Raw genomic sequence first — 24559 nt, 5'->3', positions numbered from 1 at the left:
AAGACAATTTCAAAGTGTGGAAATTTTTTTTTTAAATTGTCATCCAAGAATACTGTAGCCACTGAAGCTATCCATAGAAAAATAAAGGTCAGATAAAGTCTTACCCAGACAAACAAAAGCTGAGAAAATTCATCACTATTAGATCTATCTTACAATAAATGCTAAAGGGAATTCTTCAATACGAAAGGAAAAAAAAAACACTAATGCGCAACAAGAAAACATGTAAAAGTATATAAAACCCACGGATAATATTAAATATACAGAGGCCGGGCGCGGTGGCTCACGCCTGTAATCCCAGCACTTTGGGAGGCCGAGGCAGGCGGATCACAAGGTCAGGAGATCGAGACCACAGTGAAACCCCGTCTCTACTAAAAATACAAAAAAAAAAAATGAGCCGGGCGCGGTGGCGGGCACCTGTAGTCCCAGCTACTCGGGAGGCTGGGGCAGGAGAATGGCGTGAACCCAGGAGGCGGAGCTTGCAGTGAGCCAGGATCACGCCACTGCACTCCAGCTTGGGCGACAGAGCCAGACTTCGTCTCAAAAATAAATAAATAAATAAATAAATAAATATACAGACAAATCCAGAATATTCTAACACTATAGCTGTGGTGTGCAATCCACTTGTAACTGTTATGAAGCCCAAAAGACAAACCTTTCAAAAACAGTAATAGGTATGGCAACCTGTTAAGAGATAGGCAATATAAAAATATGCAAATTGAAACAACATAAATTCAAAATGTGAGGGGATGGAGTTAAAGCATAAAAGCATTTTTTTCCATTTTTCTGTCCTTTTATTTGTCATCGAAGATAAGTTGTCATCTCTTTAAAATGACTTATATCTATAAGATATATTTTATAAGCCTAATTGTAACAACAATGCAAAACCTTTAATAGATTCATTAAATACAAAAAACAACAAATTAAAACATGTGACCAGAGAAAATCACTTAACTACAGTATTAAGAAAGGTAGAAAGAAAGAGAAGAGCTACAAAACAACCAGAAATTAAGCAACAAAATGGCAGTAGTAAGTCTTTACTTAATAATGACATTGAATGCAAATGAACCAAATTATCCAACTAAAAGGCATAGAAAGGCTGAACATACAAAGAACCAAGACACAATTAAATTCTTCCTACAAGAAATCCACCTCAACTATAAAGGCACACACATAGGTAAGACAAAGTGAAGTGGGTGGAAAAAGATATTCCATCTAACTGGAAAACAAAAACGAGGAGGATTATCTATGTTTATTTCAGACAAAATAGAGTGCAAATCAAAGACTGTAAAAACAAAAAAGGTAATTAGATAATGATAAAGGGATTGTTAAGAGGATAAAACAATTATAAATATTATACACCCAACACCAGAGCTCCCAAGTATATAAAGTAAACATTAATAGATCTAAAGAGAGAGATAAACTGTAACACAGTCATAGTAGGGAACATCAACAGACCAATCATTCAGACAGAAAGTCAACAGAGAAACATTAAACTACACACTACGCCAAATAGTCATAACTAACGTCTATGGAACATTTCACCCAAATGCTATGGAATACACTTTCTTTTCATAGTACATAGAACATTATTCAGAACAGAACATATCTTAGGCCAGAAAACAGGTCCCAACAAATTCAAAAGAGTGGAAATAATATGAAGTATCTTTTCTGACCTCAATGGAATAAAACTAGAAATCAATAACAAAAGGAACCTCAGAAAATACAAAAATGCATGGAAATTTAAAAACATGCTAGTGAACAACCAATTGAAGAAATTAAGAAGAAAATCCCATAGGTTTAGGTATGTTGTATTTCTGTTATCATTTGTTTCAATACTTTTTAAAATGACAATACTACTCAAAAATTACAAATTCAGTGGAATCCCTATCAAAATTCTAATGCTATTCTTAACAGAAATAGAAAATATAATGCTAAAATTTATATGGAGCCAGAAAAGATTCCAAATAGCCAAAGCAAGCCTGAGCAAAAATAAAAAAGCTGGAGGCATCATACTACCTGATTTCAAAATGTAGTATAAAGCTTTAGTAACCAAAACAGCATGGTACCAGCATAAAAACAGACCCATAGATCAATGCCACAGAACAGAGAACTCAGTAATAAATCTATGCATTTGTAGCCAACTTGTCTTTGACAAAGGTGCCAAGAGTATAGAACAAAGAAAGGACAGTCTCTTCAATAACTACTTCTGGGAAAACAGGAGAACCATATGCAGAAAAAGGAAACTAGCCTCCTCTGTTTCAACATCTACAGAAGTAAAATCAAAATAGACCAAAGGTTTAAATCTAGGACCTGCAACTATGAAACCACCAAAAGAAAACACTGGTGAAACACTCCAGAACATTGGTCTGGGAAAAGATTTTTTGTGTACGACCTCAAGAGCAACCAAAACAAAAACAGACAAATGGGACTACATTAAGCTGAAAAGCTTCTACACAGCAAAGGAAACAATTAACAAAGTGAAGGGAGACCACGGAATGGGAGAAAATATTTGCAAACTATCCATTTGACAGAGGACTAACAATCAGAATATATAAGAAGCTCAAATAACTCAAGCAAAAATACAAACAGTCCAATTTAAAACTGGACATTCAAGTAGATGTCTTTAGATTCACTGATTCTTTCCTCTGCTTAACCCATTCTGTTAAGAGCCTCTAATGAATTTTCCCATAAGACATGAAAATTGCCAACATGTACAGTAAAAAAAATGTTCAACCTCACTAATCATCTGAGAAATGCAAGTCAAAACAAAAATGAGCTATCACATTACTCCACTTACAATGGCTTTTATCAAAATGAAAGGGAGTAACAGACACTGGTGAGCATGTGGAGAAAGGGGAACCCTTGTACAGTGTTGGTGGGAATATAAATTAGTATAGCCCCTATGAAAAACTGCATTGAGGTTTCTCAAAAAAACTAAAAACAGAACTACCACATTATCCAGCAATTCCACTACTTGGTATATATCCAAAAGAAAGGAAATCAATATATCAAAGAAAAATCTGCACTCCTATGTTTATTGCAGCACGATTCATAATTGCCAAAATATGGAGTCGTCCTAAGTGTCCATCAACAAGTAAATAAAATGTGATACACACACACACTCAAACACAAACACAATATCTCATATTACCTTATGGAATATTATTCAGCCACAAAAAAGCATGAAATTCTGTATTTGCAGCAACATGGATGGTACCGGAAGGCCTTATGTTAACTGAAATAAGCCAAGGACAGAAAAACAAATACTGTGTATTCTCACTCTTATGTTGGAGCTAAAATAGTGGATTTCATGAAACTAAAGAGTAGATTAATGGTTACCAAAGGCTCGGATGGGTAGGGGGCGTGGGGGTGCAGGATGAACAGAAATTAATTCATGGGTACAAATATACATGTATTAGAAATAAAATCTAGTGCTTGAAGATCAACGGGGTGACCACAGTTTGCAAAATCTACTGTATATTTCAAAATATCTAGAAGATAATAATTCAAATTTTTCTAGCATAAAGAAAAGACTATAGTTAAGGTGATAGATATCCAATTACACTGCTTCCATTTTACAAATTGTATACATGTATTAAATTATCACATATACCCCCAAATACACACTTATATATCAATTTTTTTTTTTTTTTTTTTTTTTTTTTTTTTTTTGAGACGGAGTCTTGCTCTGTCGCCCAGGCTAGAATGCAGTGGCACGCGATGTCGGCTCACTGCAAGCTCCACCTCCCGGGTTCATAAAATTCTCCTGCCTCAGCCTACGGAGTAGCTGGGACTACAGGCGCCCGCAACCACGCCTGGCTAATTTTTTTTGTATTTTTAGTAGAGACAGGGTTTCACCGAGTTAGTCAGGATGGTCTGGATTTCCTGAACTCGTGATCTGCCCGCCTCGGCCTCCCAAAGTGCTGGGATTACAGGCGTCAACCACCGCACCTGGCCAAAAATAATTTTTAAAACACACATTTTAAAAGACATTTGGCACAAACTGTCAAACTGCTTTCCATGAAAGCGTGTAACAATTCACATTTTTACCATCAGGGTATGAAAGATCTTTTTCACCACCTTTTCAAAAGTACTATTACTTTGTCATTCACTGCAGCATAGATGTGCCTAGAGTACATGATGTGAGTTAAGTGATAAAAGCCAGGCACAGAAGGACAAATACAACATTCTCACTCATGTAAGAGAGAACAAAAAGTTGACCTGAGAAGTCGAGAGTAGAATAGTGGTTACTGGGGGTAAGAAAAGTAGGGAGTAGAGGGACAAAGAGATGTTGGCTAATGAATACAAAATTACAGATAGATATAAGTATTAATAAAGTTACAGTGTTTTACAGTACTGTAGGGTGACTATAACAAACAATAATTTCTTGTATAGTTGCAAATACCTGTTAATAGAAGACAGGACATGGAATATTAACAGCACAAAAAAAATGATAAATGTTTGAGGTGATAAGCTAATTAACCCTGAGTCGATCATTATGCATTGTATACATGTTTCAAAATGTCACTCTATACCTCATATATATGTACAATTATGTGCCAATTTATTTTTTTGGTCTTATTATTTAAAATAACATCTTTTTAAAAAAGAAAAGGACTCAGCTCTTTCCCCCTCTGTCTGCCATGTGAGGACACAACAAAAAAGATGGAAGTCTGCAACCCAGAAGAGGGTCCTCACCATAACCTGACCGTGTTGGCGCCCTGATCTCAGACTTCCAGGCTCCAGAACTGTGAGAAGTATATTTCTGCTGTTTATTTTAAAAAATACAATAAGTACTAACTTCTGTAATCTTTCTCGAGAAAGTTATAAAATGCATACACTCTATCAGCAAACGTAATAGTCAAAAATAATGCGAATATGAGAACTGTCACTGGTTCCGCTAAAGGTCTGTTCACCCATGGTATGCCCAGTTTGGGAATACTACTTTCTTTTAAATTTTTGTATTTTAATGGATTTAAGGGGTCCATGTGCAGTTTTGTTCCTTGGATATACTGCATAGCAATGAAGTCTGGATTTTTAATGTACCCATCACCTGAATCGTGTACGTTATTCACAATAGGTAATTTCTCATCACTCACCCCCTTCCCCATCCCACCTCTCAGGGTCTCCAATGTCTATTATTCTTCTATGTCCATATGTACACATTGTTTAGCTCCACTTGTAAGTGAACACGTGTAGGTTTTGTTTTTCTAAGTTATTTCACTTAAGATAATGACTGTGAGACCAGTTTCCTCCAAGAACATGAAAGTCAAACTTTCTGCTAATGGTGTAAATTTTTTCAGTAAATATTAAAGGCTTATATAATCTTCAAAGCTTTTAAGATGCCTAGATTCCCCTGGTTTAGTGCTATAAATCCTAGAACCATTTTCAGGTGGCTAGCAGCTTAAGGCTGATACTATTTTCAGATTTGTATTTCAGCACATTTGTGTTCAAGCATCAATACTTCCTTCAGTCCTTTACTATCTCTGAATATATGCAAAAGTTCTTAAACCTCAATCTTCACAAAATTTTTTTATTTGTAAAATGGAGATTTTTTTAAAGTACCTATTTTGCAGTGTTGATATAAAGAACAAATAAGATGATGAAGCCAAGGCATTCTCTGTGCCTCGTACTTAGCCCTCAAAAATGTTCCTTACTATTTAGAATAACTGATCTATCACTGGAACCTGGAAAACGACCCAAGAAAAAGAGCTTGACAGCCAGAAAAGTTTAGATCCCATGCTGAGCTGTATGCTCTGAACCTTTCAATACTACTTTAATTGTAATATCAGGTGTATACCACCTTTAGAATAGAAATTTCAATCTATCTCATATTCAGAAAGAAACATTCTCTCTCTCTCTCCAAATTTATAGGTCCGTTTGTCTCCTGGATACCCTTTCAAAATGCTATGCCAGCTTTCTTCTAAAACCTGTAGGAGATTTAAAAACTAAATATCTTCCATGAATAAAAAACAGGTTCTTAGTACAATTCTCCAATCCTCCCATCGCTTCCATATTCTTTGCTTCTTACTAAGAAAGAATAGAGGTTTTTAGGTATTAATTGATCTCAAATAAGCCTTTGATCCCAAAGCCAGTAATTATCATTGACCAAGATATAAATCGTTCTGTAGATGTTTCATTATTACTGATTCTTCAAAGTCTGCATAAAAATACTAGCAACAAAATCAGAGAAGAGTAATTTGTGAGATCAAAGTGCAAACTAAAGTGGAACAAGAGGACTATGTCCTAACCCCCTTTTGCTTTAACTTACTTTTTAATGCAATGACATAGGTTGAAATGTACGGGATGCATGCCCAACCACCAGAATAAACAGAGTTAATATTTTTGTCTCTATTTGTGTAACATATCATCACAAACAAGGAAGCAAATTGCTGCCAAAAAGAACAGCCTGGTACTGCTTACTCTAATACTGAGAACCAATATATTTTGCAAACATTTTTTGAATTTAACAATGGACATACAACTAAATTTCCCCATCTAGGATATCAATCATTTTAGCTATTTAGAGGTTTACCATTAGCAGCTAACTAATTCTAGCAAGTCTATCACGATGTAGTGTCTAATAAGAATATTAATAATAACATTAATTAAATTCTTAGAATGTGGTAAGCATTGTGATAAATTCTTTATGTGCATTAACTAATGTAGTCCCTATATTTACTCACTGAGAAAAACATTACTGTTATCTTCATTGTACGAATGAAATTATAGGTCAAAAAAAGTCAAGTAATTCTTGTGATAGAAGCAGAAAATTTTTCTCCTGACATGTTTCAGGTAAAAGTCAGTTTTGTTTTCCTTGGAAGGTAAGAATAGGCTTCAGTGGAATAACTTTTCAAGTGGAAAAACAGATTCAACATTCTTATCAGAGAAAACTAAGGTAGCCACTACATATAAATAACTTTTAGAAGTCGACTGTATCTTAAGAAGAATGATATTCCTTTGGAGAAAAGTCCAAATTGTGTTCCCACATGTTTAAAATGAAAGGTTAATTCTGAATCCCACACATCTCTCAACCAAAGCACATGAATCTGTTTTTATTCGGCAGAACATAATTCCGAAAACAATTCTAATTTGTGCTCTGTCACTGTTATTCTTATTTCAATCACACTATTTAATAAATCTTCATTAAAAATCTAAATTTGGGAGTGGTAAGCAATGTGTGACTACACAAATTAATAAGGAAAATACTATTTTTAAAAATAAGAATAACTTTGAATTTAGGAGGCCATATTATAAACTTTAATATTTAAAGAAATTGCTGACTTATTTCCTATTGTCCAAGTAATAATACAGGACAGTCTTGGATTTTGTATTCAATTTATCCAATATACAGCACATGGAAGTTTAGAAGGGCTTTATCTCTTTTTCACTGTATTATTTTATTTTTAAATTGGCATCATAATAATATGGCATGATTCTGTATAATTTTAAGATTTCAGAATTCAAGGTATCATATATCCCAGTAACTTTGTATAATGTTTCATTGCTACATGGCAACATATAAAAAAAGATTATACACCATGCCCAAGTGAGATGTGTTCCAGGACTGCTAGGTTGTTTTAACATCCCAAAATTAATCAATATAATATGCCAGAATATAGGAGAGAAACTATGTAATAATCTGATAGAGAAAAAGGATTTGCTAAAACCCAGCAGCATTTCTTGATAAAAACATTCAACAACCTAGGAAGAAAAAGGAACTTTCTTCCTAAAAACAAGCACTTACAAAACACCACAGCCAACATCATGCTGAAAGATTGAAAGCTTTCCTCCTAAGATGAGGAACAAGACAAGCACTTCTGTTCTTTTCGCTTTTATTCAACATTGTAATGGAGGTTTTAGCCATGGCAAACTAGCAAGAAAAGTAATAAAATTCACCTAGGTTGTTAAAATAGGAATCTGGATACCCTACTTGAAGACAACACAATTTTGTATAAAGAAAATCCTATGGATCCACCAAAAAACCAATTAGAGCTAATAAGAAAGTTCATCAAGATCTTGGGATACAAGATCAATACACAAAATCAATTGCATTTCTACAAGCTAGAAATGAACAATCCAAAAATAAAATTAAGAAAACAATTCTATGTAAAACAACTCCAAAATAAAATACTTAGGAATAAATTTAACAAATGAAGAATAGAACTTGTACTCTGAAAACTACAAACACTATTAAAGGAAATTTTAAAAGACTTCAATAAAAGGAAAGACATCACACATTCACAGATCACAAATTCTGATAATCTTAAAATAGCAATAACCCCTCACCCAAACCAGTCTACAGATTCAACACAATCCCTATCAATACTCCAGCTGAAACTTTTTGAATGAAATTGATAAGCTGATTCTCAAATTCATTTGAAAGTACAAGGGATTGGCTTGGCGCGGTGGCTCACGCCTGCAATCCCAGCACTTTGGGAGGCTGAGGTGGGCGGATCAGGAGGTCAGGAGATCAAGACCATTCAGGCTAACACAGTGACACCCCGTCTCTACTGAAAGTACAAAAAAAAAAAAAAAAATTGCCGGGCGAGGTGGTGGGTGCCTGTAGTCCCAGCTACCTGAGAGGCTGAGGCAGGAGAATGGCTTGAACTTGGGAGGCGGAGCCTGCAGTGAGCCAAGATAGTGCCACGGCACTCCAGCCTGGGTGACAGACCCAGACTCCATCTCAAAAAAAAAGAAAAGAAATTACAAGGGATTCAGAATAGCCAAAACAATAATGAGAAAAGAACAAACTTGGAAGACCCACTGATCCAAATTTCAAAATTTACTAAAAAGTTACAGTAATCAAAATAGTATCATACTTGTAGCAGAATAGTCATATAGATCAACTGAATAGAGGGTCCAGAAATAAGTCTTTATTAATTAATTTTCAACAAGGGTACCAAGGCAATTTAACGGGGAAGGAACAGTGTGTCAACAAATGGTGCTGGAATAACTGCATATCCATATACAAAAGAATGAAGTTTCACCACTTTCTTACACCATGCACAAATATTAACTCAAATAGCTCACAGATCTGTAAGTAAGAATTGAAACTACAGGCTGGGCACAGTGGCTCATGCCTGTAATCCCAGTACTCTGGGAGGCCGAGGCAGGTGGAACACCTGAGGTCAAGAGTTCGAGACCAGCCTGGCCAAAATGGTGAAACTCCATCTCTACTAAAAATACAGAATTAGCCGGGTTTGGTGGCAGACACCTGTAATCCCAGTTACTCGGGAGGCTGAGGCAGGAGAATCACTTGAACGTGGAGGTTGAGGTTGCAGTGAGCTGAGATCACACTACTGCACTCCACCCTGGGTGAGAGAGACTCCATCTCAAAAAAAAAAAAAAAAATTGAAACCATAAAACTCTTTGGAAAAAACATAGAAAAGCTTCATGATCTTAGAAGAATTATTAGATACAACTCCAAATAACAGAAATGGCAGAAGTAATCAAAGAAAAAACGGAAAATTGGACTTTATCAAAATTTAAACCTTTGTGCTGTAAAGGATGCCATCAAGAAAATGAAAAAACAACTCACAGACTGGGGGGAAATGTTTTCAAATCATATGTCTGATAAGGAATTTGTATGTAGATATATAAAAACCTCTTACAACTGAATAATAAAAAGATAAATAATTAAAAATGAGGAAAGGATCTGAATAGACATTTCTCTCAAACATACATATAAATGGCCAATAAGCACATGGAAAGATGCGCAGCATCATTAGCCATTAGGTAATCCAAACTACAGACAGGTGCCACCTGAAACTCACAAGGATGGCTATCTTTTTAAAGACATAAATATTCGCAAGAATATGAAGCAATTGAAATCATACACTGCTGTTTCAAATGGAAAATGGTGCAGCCAATTTAAAAAACAACTTCACAGTTCTTCAAAATGCTAAAAACAGGGTTACAATGTGACCCAGCAATTCTACTCCTAAGTATACGTCTGAGAGAATGATACCCAAGAGAACTGATAACAAATGTTCACAGCAGCATTATTCCCAATAGCCCAAAGGTGAAAACAACCTGAATGTCCATCAACTGATGCATGCTTACATAAAATGTGGTATATCCATACAATAAAATACTATTCGGTTTTAAGAAGGAGTGAAATATTGATGTACACTACAACATTGATGAACTTTGAAACATGCTAAGTGAAAGAAGCCAGACACAAAGGGCCACATATAGTGCGACTGCATTTAAATGAATACGGAGAACAAGCAAATCTACAGAGAGGACAAGCAAATTAATGTTTGCCTAGGGCTACGAGTGGTGGCCAGAGTAAGTCAGGAGAATACAGTCTAGAGGCAGGGAACCTAAGGCCAAATCATGCTGACTTCCTAGAACTAAATCAAAAGGAAAATCCCAACTTTCCACACCCAAGTGACAAAAGGACCAGAAACTACTTCCTTTGCACACTGCCTCTCCCCACTTTTTCTGGGTGGCAGATGAAACATTGAAAGTACCTCTGATTGATCACCTCCCACAACTAATCAGGCTGGTCTTGGGCCAAGCTTTCATTTGCATAGGAGTATAACTTTGTAACTGCACTTCAGTCTCTGATTGGTCACTTTCTGCAACCAATCAGATGTTTGCAGAGGGTGTAACTTTGTATCTTCACTTCAGCCTCTGATTGGTCCCCTCCCACAACCAATCAGACTGATTATGGACCACTACTTCAGTTACATAGGGTGTACACCAGGTAACCAATGGGAAACCTCTACAGGGTATTTTAAACCCCAGAAAATTCAGTCATGAGGATCTTGAGCCACTTGCTCGGACTGCTCCCATCCTGTGGAGGGTGCTTTCATTTTCAATAAATCTCTGCTTTTGTTGCTTCATTCTTTCCTTGCTTTGTTTGTGCGTTTTGTCCAAATCTTTGTTCAAGACACCAAGGACCTGGACAACCTCCACCAGTAACAAGAGAAAATGAAGAATGACTATTAATGAGTACTGGGTCTTTTGGTGGATGTTGAAGATATTTTAAATCTGATTATGGTCGTGGTTACATAACTCTGTGAATAAACTAAAAACTATTGAATTGTACACTTTATGGATAAATTATGTGAGTGATATGTCAATAAATCTATTAAAATTACATATGGCTTTTAAGACATAAAAATACATTATCAGTACCACAAAGTAATAAGAGAAATGCCCATATATGCACAGCTCACAATGTATTTAAGAACAGGAGACAACATTAGGAAGCTATTATAATAAAACGCCTCTTTTCTTACCAGGATTATTGAACCAAATTCCAAATATATTTTTAGTGTGCATACCAAATGCAAAAATTATCTGTTTATCAGAAGTGGTTGTACGCTAGAGAGCTGCTGATTCTGCACAGTCATCTCCACATTTCAGGCTGATCTTGCATCTTATTGTCACTACATTAAAGTCAACTTTATGAGCAACTGTATACTTGTATCAGAATATCTAATATTAAAAAATGTTGTAATGCCTACTCATAAACCTATATGAATCCAAATAAGAGCCTTTACAGTGAAGCAAATGAGATTCAGCAATTTTGCAGCCATTTGGAAAGCATAGTTTTAGATATAAAATATTAATGCTACTTTAGGATTTAAATTTAATGAACATCAAAATTTCAAAATAATTCATTATTATGAAATCCTGATAAGAAATCTCATAAAATATTACCTGTAAAGCTTTCCATTTTAAAAACAAACTATTGCCTTCTTTAAAATCTTTATTTGCATGTTTTCCCCATTAACATAGAGATTCAGGAAAAAATAGCTAAGGAAGAGCTATCATCAAAACCATTTAAGGCTTACAGTTCACAACACTGTTGTACCATACATCACCTTGGTACAGAGCCTGTTTTGCAATTCTGTGCCCTCACAGCAGTTCCCAAAGCCAGTTAGGTATTAGCACAGGTATTCTCCAAAGGAGAGAACATAAACACCATTTCTATAGCCATAGGAAGCTATCTCCTATGGGAAGAACAAAATTGCATGAGACACGTTTTAGGAAGGCACTGATAAGCATGAAGTCTTTAGGTGTTTGCTGCACACAATGACTAAAATCCAGTAAAATGGAAGGGGCTACACTTCAGGGGCTATTATTGTTGGCTAGTGGCCAGATGTGGAAGAAGGAGCCCAGGATATGTAATAGAAAGCCATCTGCAGCCTTGACTCAGCCACCACACCTGCACCCAGTACACCTGCCTCGCCATGAGCTCTGCTCTAAGAAACAAGGAGGCAGACTATTTCATTAGAGTGCTCAGCACTTAGTAGGCATGCAATTACTGGCTCATTTTTTTAACCTCCTAGTAAGAAGTGAATCAGAGACCATGAACTTTGTGCATATTAGAAGATCTCATGGCATTTCCTAGCTGGAGGCTATTACTCCAAGGATTTGGCTGAGTTCCAGCTCAGGTAATTGCATTCTGCTTCCTAAATTTACCCTGCTGTTTCAATTAGGTACAGCCTTGATGGTTTTCCTGGGAGGGGACAGGGAATCTTCTTGAACTCCCCAGTTTTGCTGACAATAGAAGAAAAGACAAATGTAACATGACACAAAAGTAACATCTGCCTTTGTAATGAACAAATGATTGCTTTCTGTTATCTTCAACGTTTGGCAAGCTTCAAAGCACCAAATAAAGATATGAGAGAGAGCAAAACCCCTTTAGATGGAATTTAGACACCTGTGTTGTGATACCTTCAACAGGTAACAACCACACAGGCCTTCTCTATAAAGCTTACAAAGAGGGTCCTGGTGATCTATTCGAATCCATGCAATAAAAAGCTGAGCCACTCCTGCAAATGTTTCTATTTTTATTATTGTAGATATAGCCACTCTTTCATAATTTTGGGTAGGGTTCATCAGGAAAGACCCGTGAAATGTATGAACTAGCCAGTTTCTCTTTCATGCCAGAGATCCTAAAAATAAAGCAGGTTACCATCCCTCAGATGGCCAAAAATTTGAAGTCTGGTGACATCAATTTTGAACAAAGATATAGGGAAAATAAAGCCACCATGCATTGCTGGTGGGATTATAAACTGGTTCAGACACTTTTCATAGCATTTTGGCAGCATCCAAAAAAATTAAAAATGTGTCTGCACTACATCCCCGCAATTCAGCCTCTAAGAACACACTCCACTGAGGCTCTCAACACTGCACCAGGAGGCACATCCATAACACTCACTGCAGCAATATTTAATATAGAAAAATGGGGGGGGGAACACTAAATGTTCATAAAATACTAGAAAAATAGAACTAGTAAATCCATATGATAGAATACCATGGATTGACCTAAAACATCTAACACTAAGTAAAAAAAAAAAAAAGTTGGAATACAGAGAAATTTGTATGGTTGGAAACCATTCATTAGCATTTACAAAAGGCAATCCTTACTTTTTTGCTTTTATAAACCCATGGGGATTATGAGAAAGAGTGTACATACACACACACACACACACACACACACACATTTGCAGTGTTCAGTTGCTCGGCACTGTATGTTTCTCGGTAAAAGTTGAGGCCCAGCTCCCTTGACAGAGTGGGAAAAGTCAACAACTCACGTGCCTAGTCACACCAATTGCCAGGCATGAATGACTGCGTGATCTAGCTTGCTCACTCTGACTATGCCCCTCAGGGTTTTGCACCTAAAGCCAAAGATGCCAAGGCCCAGAGTCAGTGCAGGATGTCTAGGGCAAGGGTCATCTTTCAAGGGTAAGGTGCGCAGAGACACAGCGCCAGCTCCCCTTGACCTCACGGCTGGCTCCACTGCCATAGTGCTTGCTGTGGCTGCTTGCATAGCCTCACTTTGGGGGCCTGCTCATCATCTGAGTCTAGACTACCAGTGATATCAGGAATACCACTGACCTCCAATTCTCTTTCAATAGGATGCCTTTTCTGCTTCAAGCAGCTACAGTCTATTGCTGTGTGCAGACTAGAAACCATAACAGGTGCAACAACCAGCTCACCACTGTGGTGGCCCCTGGGGGGCAGGGTTTGGGGAGAAACAGATCTAGCAATCTGCACTATTTTAAGGAAAAAGGTTCACATACAAATATGATAAACTGTTCGTTGTTCATAGTAGATATTTTTAAAATTATATGCTTATCACCAATTGTACTATTTTTAAAGTACTAATCTTTAAAAGATGAAGAGCAGGCCATTTCTGGGATCCCCAGGTTTAGGTAGGTATCTTGTATTTGACAGATCCCAGGCCTGTTTGCAGCTATATCATCTGAAACCATGTAATAAATACTAAGGAACTGTGCCAAAAACATACTGGACTTAGAAACAAAATGCAGATTCTCAATATTTAACCTTGTGCTACTACTGAAAAGGGAATTCCAAAGTCCATGGCAACAAATAAACAGGTTCTTTGCAAAGATGTCTGAGCGTGCCAAAGAATTCCTTGATTCCCCATTACTGAACCAAATTTTAAAATACTTTAAAATACTTATTTTATTGTAAAATAAAATACAAACCATGGCATTTACACTAAGGACATGCTTTCGGATTTCTGGGCTGGCAAACCAACACATACAGGTCTGTCAGGGAGGTGTCTTGGCAGGATGACCTCTTCACAGGTTTTCATCCCTTCTCTTCATTCATCATGTAAATATGCCCCCAATGATGTACCCGAATATTTACAAGTAAAGACAACTTACTACACGGATGTCCTAACACCTTCACCTCATCGATAGCGAGATAGCCTTGATGTCCAGAAGTTATCACTTCAAAAATCACCTGGAAAATTAAGAAAGATTTACATTATTTATTCATTTCGTCTAACTTTTTTCAAGTATCTGCTATATATAAGACATATAATTTCATTTATTCTTTCACCAATTCATTCATTAATGTGCCTAACATCTGCTAGTCAATATTCCAGGTTCTAGACTACAAAGATAGGTAAGACCCCACCCCAATCTTCAGGGAGGTCAATAGGTAGTGAATGAGTTAGACAGAAGCCCAATTTAGAAAACCCACAATGAAAGGATACTTCATGGGGTTGTGGGGGATGGCATGTACACCGTAGGAAAAGCAAGGAAGCTCACAGGATAGTGAGTTGGCACAGACGGCAACTTGTTGGTGAGTAAACTGCTTGGATGGGAGATGAGGACATGGAGATAGAAGAGGCTTTGGGGTTCCCTCTCCACGAATTTCGGCAAATAGAAAGGATTCCCCACCCAAAGCCAGAGTCGAGCCTGTGAGAGATCCTGAACATGAAACAAAGTCTAAAGAAGACTTTTAAGGTTGCACTGTACGTTAAACCCACTGCCATACACACATTAGGATTGTAGTTGTTTTCCATCCAGAGACAACCTTAAGATTTAGATTGCTTTAGGTGATCTAACCTTTTCTGAAGGTTTTGAAAGTAACTCTCTGATCACACTGGACCATGTAGGGTAGTAAGTTTTATGTAAGTGGAAAAAAAAAATACAGTAAGTGTAATGAAAGAAGAGTGCAGGGTACTAGAAGAATATACACCCGGAGGACCTCCCATGAGGAGGTAAAATTTGCGCCAACGCCAATAGCTGCAGGATGAGAAGGAGCTAACAGTGTGAAGAGGACCAGGCTCAGTCCTGGGCACACATGAAGGCCCTGAGGTGGTCGTGACCATGGCCTTCAAGGGGAGAACTGGGACCTACCGACACAAAGGTCAGCTGTGGCCGGGCTGCAGAAGACTTCACTTTAGGACAGAGACACAAGGAAACACAGCCTATTAATAATGCAGTGAACAGACTATGACAACTGAACATCAGACAGTAGAGCTATGAATCAACAGCAAAACAATATAAAAATGTCCACAGTGGCAAAATCAAGAGGGCATTAGCTATTCTTCGATAATTGGAGAAGCAAGAGAAGAGGAAAAGGCCTACATGCCTGGAGGTTCTAAGAATGGTAGACTTTTTTGAGATGGTGGAGCCACTTCAGAGAAACTAAGGCAAAAAAGAACGAACCAGGGCTAGGCATGGTGGCTCAGGCCTATAATCCTAGCACTTTGGGAGGCCGAGGCAGGCAGATCACCTGAGGTCAGGAGTTCGAGACTAGCCTGGCCAATATGGTGAAACCTCATCTCTACTAAAAATACAAAAATTAGGTGGACATGGTGGCATAAGCCTGTAATCCCAGCTACTCAGGGGGCTGACACAGGAGAATCGTGTGAATCCAGGAGGCAGAGGTTGCAGTGAGCCGAGATTGTGCCATTGCACTCCAGTCTGGGCAACAAGAGCAAAACTCAGTCTCAAAAAAAAAAAAAAAAAAAAAGAAAGAATGAACGAACGAACGAGTAAAAGGGTTATCAATTTTCTTAATCTGATTAATTGATTACTAAGTGTCAGTTGTCAGTCTATCATTTAAAAGATCCACATGAATGTTATTTTTACCTCCATTTACACACAGAATGAAACTATCTCACTAGGGAACCATGACTCATGATGGTAAGTCTTAAAACACAACCTAACCATTGCTCTCTTGGAGATTCATCCCAGAGAAATGTAAACTTTCATTCGTATAAAAATCTGTGCACATCATGTTTATAGGAGCTTTATTCATAATAGCCAAACAACAGAAACAGCCCAGATGTCCTTCAACTGGTAAATAATACACTGTGGTCCATCCACAGTATTAAATACTACTCAGCAATAAAAAGGAGCGAATTAATGATGTACCTAACAACTTGGGTGAACTTCCCCATAGCTATGCTGAGTGAAAAACACCAATCCCCAAAGATCATGTACTCTGATTCCATTTATGGAACATTTTGTAATGTTAAGATTTTAGAAATGGAGGACAAATTAGTGGTTGCCAGGGGTAGGAATGGAGGAAGATGAGGCAGAAGGGAGATGGGTTTGCTTACAAAAGGACATCACCACCACTCCTTGTGCTGGTGGAATTGTTTAGCATCTTCACTGCGGTGGGAGATACACAAGCCTACTCAGGTAACAAAATTGTACAGAACTAATTGTATATATTTGTACAACTGTACAGAAGACAATTGTACCATAGTTTTGTAAAATGTTAGCATTCTGGGAAGTGGCATAACATGTACTCAAGAGGATCTCCTTTTTTTCTTACTACTGCATGTGACTCTACAATGGTTTCCATTACAATTTCAATTTATAAAAGTAATTATAAGTTAACATTTACTAGGCACATATGTTACATACACTAGGAAGATATCATTCCATTATCTCATTAGTTCATACAAAAAAAATCAAGAATTTCATGTTTCAAAAAAAAAATGAAAAACTTTAGATACAAAGTAATTGTCCATAAATGCAATGAGTCTATCATAGATACAATCTTTAAACTCAATTTTTCTGACTCCAAATATGATGTTTTCACTTCTAAACATTGCTCAGACAAAAACTTTGATCCTAGGCCTGCAGTATTTTGTGTATGCGACGGATGTGAACCTGGAGAAAGCAATCAGCAGAGCCCAGAGTGGAAAAGCTCAAGAGGCTTCCTAGAGTGCAGGGACAGAGCCATCCCAGAAACTCTTGCTAGACTAGATGACACTGTGCCACAACACTAATACAGTAACATATAACACAGGGGAGAGGAAAGGCACAACAGAAAAACAGAAATGAAATAAAACTTCATCCTGTTCGTAAGTTTAATAAATTGTTTCCACTGCCAATACAAGAGAAAGGAAGATATGCATGGATATTCCTGCAATGGGACCCTGCTAATTTCTCTCTCTACTACTAAAGTCTATAAGAAGACAATTGGGAGTACAAAAGGTAAATGAATATTGAGAACAAGTAAAGGAAAAAGCATTCCTGAGGCCCTCAAAACAGGTCCCCTGAATAACAGTCACATCCTGTCTCCTGGGAAACAGCTACCACTGGCACTGCAGGAACCTGCAAGCTGCTCTGATACAATGGCTACTGCAGGGACAGCCGAGGGGTGGCTGCTGATGCCACCACTACCAGCCACACAAGAGCACGGTTGCTGTGGTTAGGAAAATGTATTTTGAAAACCAAATGCAGAAATGTTCATCAGACCTTCCTTCATTCCACTTGCCATCCTCTCTTCCTTCTTCCTCCCTCTTATTCATTCACGCATTCATTCATTCAATGAACTCAAGGCTCTACTGAGTGCCACCCCTCTGCCAGGCACTGTGATAAGCACTTAGAATACATCATGGATAGAAGAGCGGAAGAAATCTTTCCTCATCAAAACTAACTTTCATATTGAAATTTTATTTTGCTTTATTAACTACAATGGCTGAAGCTTCTAGTAAACATGGAATTATCCTTATTCTTTGAAGGGAACGCATTACCTTTTAGAACACAGTGTACATGTGAGACATGCTCATGTGGATCGACTTTTAATTTGATATGTATGTATAAATTTAATCCATAATGTTTTGTTTAAACCTATACAGGGCCATACCCCTACCAAAGCAAAAGACAGTGCAAAAAAAAAAAAAAAAAAAAGGCAGAGACGATCTGAGACCTGGAAGAGCCATCTAGACTAGACTTCTCCAGATCTGTTTTTCATCCACCATGTCAAAGAATGGATGACTCTCGGAAGTTTTACGCTAAGAAATTCTGAGTCTTTTAGTCCAAATATTTATAAAATATCTACCACATGCTTTGGAGTATCTAAGCATTGCAGACAGTTTTATAAAATGTAAGCTTTAGTTAAGGAAAAACAAGAAACATGAATGATGAAACAATAGAACAAGACAGCAATGGCCAAATGACAGATTCAAAAAACACAGCTCATAGCAATGGGATCCTTCCCTGCCACAGAATCATGCCTCTTCCTCCCTAAACAAGCCAGGAAACCTGTGACACAACTCATGGATTTCCCAGCAACTATCTGCCTTCATCCCTATGGACTAGAGGCAAAGACAGTCTCAGAAACAAGCCAGTGCGCCCCAGATTTCCCAGCAAGATGACTTGTCAGCAAGGCCAAAAGAATTAAAGACAAGCTTCTATTTGCAATTTTATTTGCTCCCCTCAGTCTTCCAACTAGAATATCAAGAGGCAAAGAAGGGCAGCATCTGATTACAAATACGTTTCCTGCCCCCTCTGAGTTTAATTAGAAACTTTAAAAAGTAAACTTCTCAAACTTGGCAGGTTCAAGCACTGACTTAAAGCGCTAATTGCACAGTCAAGAAGAGAAAAACATTCTTTGTTGATCCGTTTATGTGTGCATGCCTACCCATACATACATACAAAATTAATACATAATATAGAAGTAAAAATTTCTTATGTCATACATTTAAAGTGTGTCACAAGTTTGAAGCAATAACTTCTATGTTTATTAAAACCATTTTCTAGTTCTTTCTTAGAAACTTGTTAAGGGACTTATGAGTACAAGTTTTATTAGCTGCTTCATCAAGTTTACAACTTAGTATACAACTGTTTCAATACATACTACAATTAGAAAATAGGCATGAGCTGTACTGGAGAGTTTCCTATTGTGAAATAAATATGACTAAACAAAGCTATCTGAATTTAGACGCTATACAATAGTCTGAGATTACCTATTTTAAACACCCAACCATTAAGAGATTTCCCTTTGTTTTTTTTTCTAACAAACAAGAGGATTAAAACATGCAGCTCAGGCCTAGTGCAGTGGCCTCCCAGCAGTTTGGGAGGCCGAGGCGGGTGGATCACAAGGTCAAGGGATCGAGACCATCCTGGCCAACATAGTGAAACTCCATCTCTACTAAAAATACAAAAATTAGCTGGGTGTGGTGGCGTACGCCTGTAGTCCCAGCTACTCGGGAGGCTGAGGCAAGAGAATCACTTGAACCCAGAAGGCGGAAGTTGCAGTGAGCCAAGATCATGCCACTGCACTCCAGTCTGGCAACAGAGTGAGACTCCATATCAAAACAACAAACAAACAAACATGCAGCTCAAAAGATGAGGGTCATCTTAAATACGTTTCTTATAAAGAGATTTTGGAATTCTTTTCAAGGTTCCATTGTTGTGAACTCTGGATATCCGGCAAATTTTTCATTATGTATACCTTTCTAGCCAGTGCCCTTATAAGGTGTCAAAAGCAAAATTAATCTTTTTTTGTCAAATAAGGAACTACTCTCAGGTATTGCTCTAGTGAAGTATACCAAGTGTGTGCAGAACCCAGTGGGAATCACAGGAATGTTTGAAAATGCCAGCATCCAGGTCGAAAAAGATTGAGGTCAGAGGAAACAGTAACATGAGAATACCAACAGTACCATTGGAAAAGGAAAAAAGAAACGTGTAAGAAATTGATCTGGGAATGTGTCATGTTCATTTTTATGAAACAGAACAAAATATATTGAAAATATTCTATATTAGAAGGTTCGAATTTCTTATGGAGCCATGTACCAAGTTTTTCTTCAAAAAGAATAATTTAGTAATTTTAAAAAACCTATTTATTTGTATACTTCCATGTCCCAGGTATCCTTTGCATACATTATCTAATTTTCCCCCGTCAATTATGTGAGGTGGGTCACATTAGCTCCCTTTCAGGGATAAGTAAGCCGACTTAGAAAGGTTAGGTAATTTTTCTGAGTCCACACAAGTAGTTACAGGGTTGGGTCTATTCCTAGATCTATTTTGCTTCCAAGTCTGGACTATTTTCATGTTGCCAAACTGCCTAACTAGCAAGTATGAGAGACTATATGTATATAGAATACATATACATACATACATATGTATATACACACACACATCTCTTTTAATGTATAGATACCCAGGTTCTAAAATTTTTACATCCAGATTTATAAGAAATATAGCAATTGGGAAGAGTGATATGGCACAGTTTTGACAACATGAAGTTTAATAAAAGAGCTGGCAAACTACAGCCCATGGCCAAATCTGTCCCACCACCTGTTTTTATATTGCCCACAAGCTAAAGATGGTTTTTATAGTTTTCATGGGTAGGAGAAAACAGAAAGAAGACTATTTTGTGATACATGAGAATTATATGAAATTCAGATTTCAATGTCCATGAATAAAGTTTTATTGGAACGAAGCCACGTTTATTCATTTACATGTTGGCTATGGCTGCTTTCATACAACAGCAACAGAGTTGAGTAGCTGCCACAGAGAGCGTTTGGCCTGTAAAGTCTGAAATATTTACTATCCAGCCTCCTGTTTTTAGAGAAAACTTTCCTGCTTGGCTCACCAATGCACCATCATTACTCTGGTTAACAAAAAAGCCCAAGTCAAAAGCAATACTTTATCACAGCTAAGTACAATATGCCTTGCGCTGCACGGGTGAGCCTCACATTCCAGCAATCAGAAGACCCTATCCCTGGCTTGCCTTGTTTTCAATTATATTACACGTGTGGTTTTCTAAATACCCACTTGAGTTTGTAATATCATTATCAAATGTTTAAAATACATACTTGCAATATACCAAAACAAAGCCAGAAAAATTAATTACTTCACAGGCCTCAAAATATCAGAAAAATTAAAAATAAAATAAAACCTAACTCATTTAGAAGTCAAAAATTTTCTATAAAGACATTGAACTACTGAGAATTAGTAACACTTTAATGTTAAAACCTACCCTAAGATCTCATTTTATACCCTCTTCTTTGGTGTTAGCTAAATTTGGACTAAATGGTTTTTGTTTGTTGTGTTTACTGAAACAAACATTTTTAGGAAAAATGTTTTTGCCCTTTAGCCCAATGTAAATTGTGATTATTTTAAAAGCTGTGGGTCTGAATCAGAGTCATGTTATTATGAAATAATTTTGTCACAACACAGAACTTAGTTTTGTATCACTTTTTTTGGACTTGGCTTGACAGAAAATACAGTCAATCCTCATTATTCAAGGCTCATATCTGTGAATTTGCCTACTTCCTAAAATTTATTTGTAACCTCCAAAAATCAATACTTGCAAAGCTTTCATGGTATCTGCGGACATGCACAGAGCAGCAAAAAATGTGAGTTGCTCAACACACAGGTTCCCAGCTGAGGGCAGGCAGGGCAACGTTCTGTCGTCTTGTTTCAGCTCTGATACCATAAAAGAGTATCCTTACGGGGGTCTAGTTAGTGCCATGCTTTTCCATTTTTGTGCTTCTTGTTGGTGATGTTGCTTTTTAAAATGAACCCAAGTACAGTGCTTCCGGGCTGTCTAGTGCTCCTGAGAGTGCAAGGAGGCGAAGACAAGCCTTAAGGAAAAAATACCCATTAGAGGCACTCCAGTCAGCATGAGTCACAGGGCTATTGGCCTTCGCCATAGGTTCAAAGTTAACGAATCAACAACATAAATACGGCATCTTTCAACAGAAACACATATAAAATGAGGTGATGTATTGATCAGAAAACAAAAACATTACAAAACCAGTGTGACCAAAGGCTCACAGCAACCTAACCCCGTATTTCCTATAGAATTAGTTCCGTATTCACTAATTCAGTGTTCTCTGTGATTTTACAGAACACAACTGCTGCAAATAACCGAGAATCAACTCTATTCATGTGATGTGGTTCACTCTGAGTCTCCATTTCAAAGCACTGTTTTGCTGATAACTTCCAGATATTTGCAGCCCTGGGATGTAAGAAAATGTACAATAGAGAGAATCAACATTCATTCAATCTCAACTAATAACATTTCAGGAGACAAGATGTTGTATCCCTATAGCCTTTGGAGACTGTGAGAAAAGCCATTTGCTTTTAGAGAGGAAACAACTGGTTAACCAGTTGTTTAAACTGACTATTGCTCTCACTTGCTCATGAAAATCCATCCTGGATGCTGGTCTCTGAGAGGTTTGACATCAGGCTATCCTTCAGATGTCTGCCAAACAAGAGAGATGGGGAAGCAGTTTAACACCACAGCCTCCCTGATCCTCCCTGCTTCAGTGAAGAGCAAAATTAGCTTTCCATGCTGCCACTTTTCCTTGCTATGTGTAAGCAAAGAAAGGGGATTTGCTTACCAACACAGATACTCACCCAGGAAAATGTGCTGGTGGAAGTCATTAGTCAGTTCCCTAGAACAAAGGGGATTAAACGTTGGTCCTCCCACACATTACCTAGTCTATCCTTCTGGTTTTCATTTAAATGAAATGCAAAGGTGGGTCACACCCATTTACAAAAACTTTATCTTGTTTGTGTCAAATGAGTTACATAAAAATAGAACATATAAAGTTTCTGTAATATTAAAGAGTCCACGCAAAACCACAAAACATGTCACATTAAGAATCATGAGCAAAATATTCAAGCATTTTTATTTGTATTGACATGTTATCAGAAAATAAAATAAAAATCTACTTTGCGAAAGGTAAAGGCACTCAAAAAACAGCCAAATTTGCAATGCAGCTAATTATTAGTGCTTGCAATGTTATTTTTAAATGTCTTCACCTGTTTTTCCTACCAATAACACAATCATCCTCACTTTTGTTTTCTCCTTCCCTTTAGAGAAAAGTATGATATAATCATAGGTCATACACTCATTCAACAGGCCATGCACAGAAATTAAGGTAGAGGAAAAAAACATGGCTTAGAAGTCATAAAGAGCAGGACTGATATGTATATAGCAGCAGACCATGCAGAGATTAAGATGGTAAACAATAGAAGTACTTATCCTTTATCATTACATAAGAAGTACAAGTTAAGAATGAAATTTAGAGATGTGGCAAGTTTTAAAAAATAATCAAAAATAAGATCTTTGAGGATGAAAAAAAACAGCATGCAAATTGTTCTACTTCCTAAATACCGTTCTAAGTCAATATTAAACTGACAACCTACTGTGTCCCCAGTGGTTTCTTGAAACATACTGTCTTTTTTAAGCACAAAATGCAGAGTATTGGGGCACCTACTAGACTAGCTTTCCTGCTTGAGACAGTGATATTTCACTGCCACAGCAAATTCCCCACATCCTCTGGAGGCATGAAGCAATTCAATTGTCTTGCACTTGGAATAAGGGCCATAGCCAAGGAATTTATGGAGTCAAAATATGTTCTATTTTTCAACTGGCACATATCAGTATTTCCCAAGTGTACTTCAGGGAACACTAGACTCAAGAAATACTCTGCAAAGCCCAAAGTCTGGCCCCAGCTGTGCACCCACACTCACCATGTGTCCTTCCTAGAGATTCAAAACCACTCCTAGCCTCCGAAATGGCCGGCAGAATAGCAGCAGTGTTTAACCCAGTGCTTCTTTCCATTTGGTCAACTAAGCCTCCTAACATTCCCTGGATTTGTGGAACACAATTTAAAAAGACTCACCGGCCAGGTGCAGTGGCTCACACCTGTAATCCCAGCACTTTGGGAGGCCGAGGTGGTTGGATCACGAGCTCAGGAAACCGAGACCATCCTGACTAACACGGTGAAACCCCGTCTCTATTAAAAATACAAAAAATTAGCCGGGCGTGGTGGCGGGCACCTGTAGTCCCAGCTACTCAGGAGGCTGAGGCAGAAGAATAGCGTGAACCCGGGAGGCGAAGGTTGCAGTGAGCCGAGATCGAGCCACTGCACTCCAGCCTGGGAGACAGAGCGAGACTCTGTCTCAAAAAAAAAAAAGAAAAGACTCACCAATTCAACTCTAAAACATTGTCTCTAGGCAGCAAATGTAAGCGGGCCTGTTGTCACTTAGCTGTGGCTTTACATGGC

The 24559-nt window shown here is 37.6% G+C and overlaps 1 protein-coding gene across 5 annotated transcripts in view; it reads right to left on the bottom strand.

The window, feature by feature from the left end:
* The window catches only part of LOC105478860 (protein tyrosine phosphatase receptor type M), an 826332-nt gene that overhangs the window by 476978 nt on the left and 324795 nt on the right, over positions 1-24559 (bottom strand). For all 5 annotated transcript variants that reach the window (XM_011736570.3, XM_071085869.1, XM_011736565.3 and 2 more), the window contains exon 4: positions 14661-14739. In XM_011736570.3, the coding sequence (XP_011734872.2) occupies positions 14661-14739 (79 nt within the window). The remainder of the gene's footprint in view (positions 1-14660; positions 14740-24559) is intronic.

Source organism: Macaca nemestrina, chromosome 19 (assembly GCF_043159975.1).
Source record: "Macaca nemestrina isolate mMacNem1 chromosome 19, mMacNem.hap1, whole genome shotgun sequence".
NCBI lineage: Eukaryota > Metazoa > Chordata > Mammalia > Primates > Cercopithecidae > Macaca > Macaca nemestrina.
This window is presented reverse-complemented; position numbering and strand designations above follow the sequence as displayed.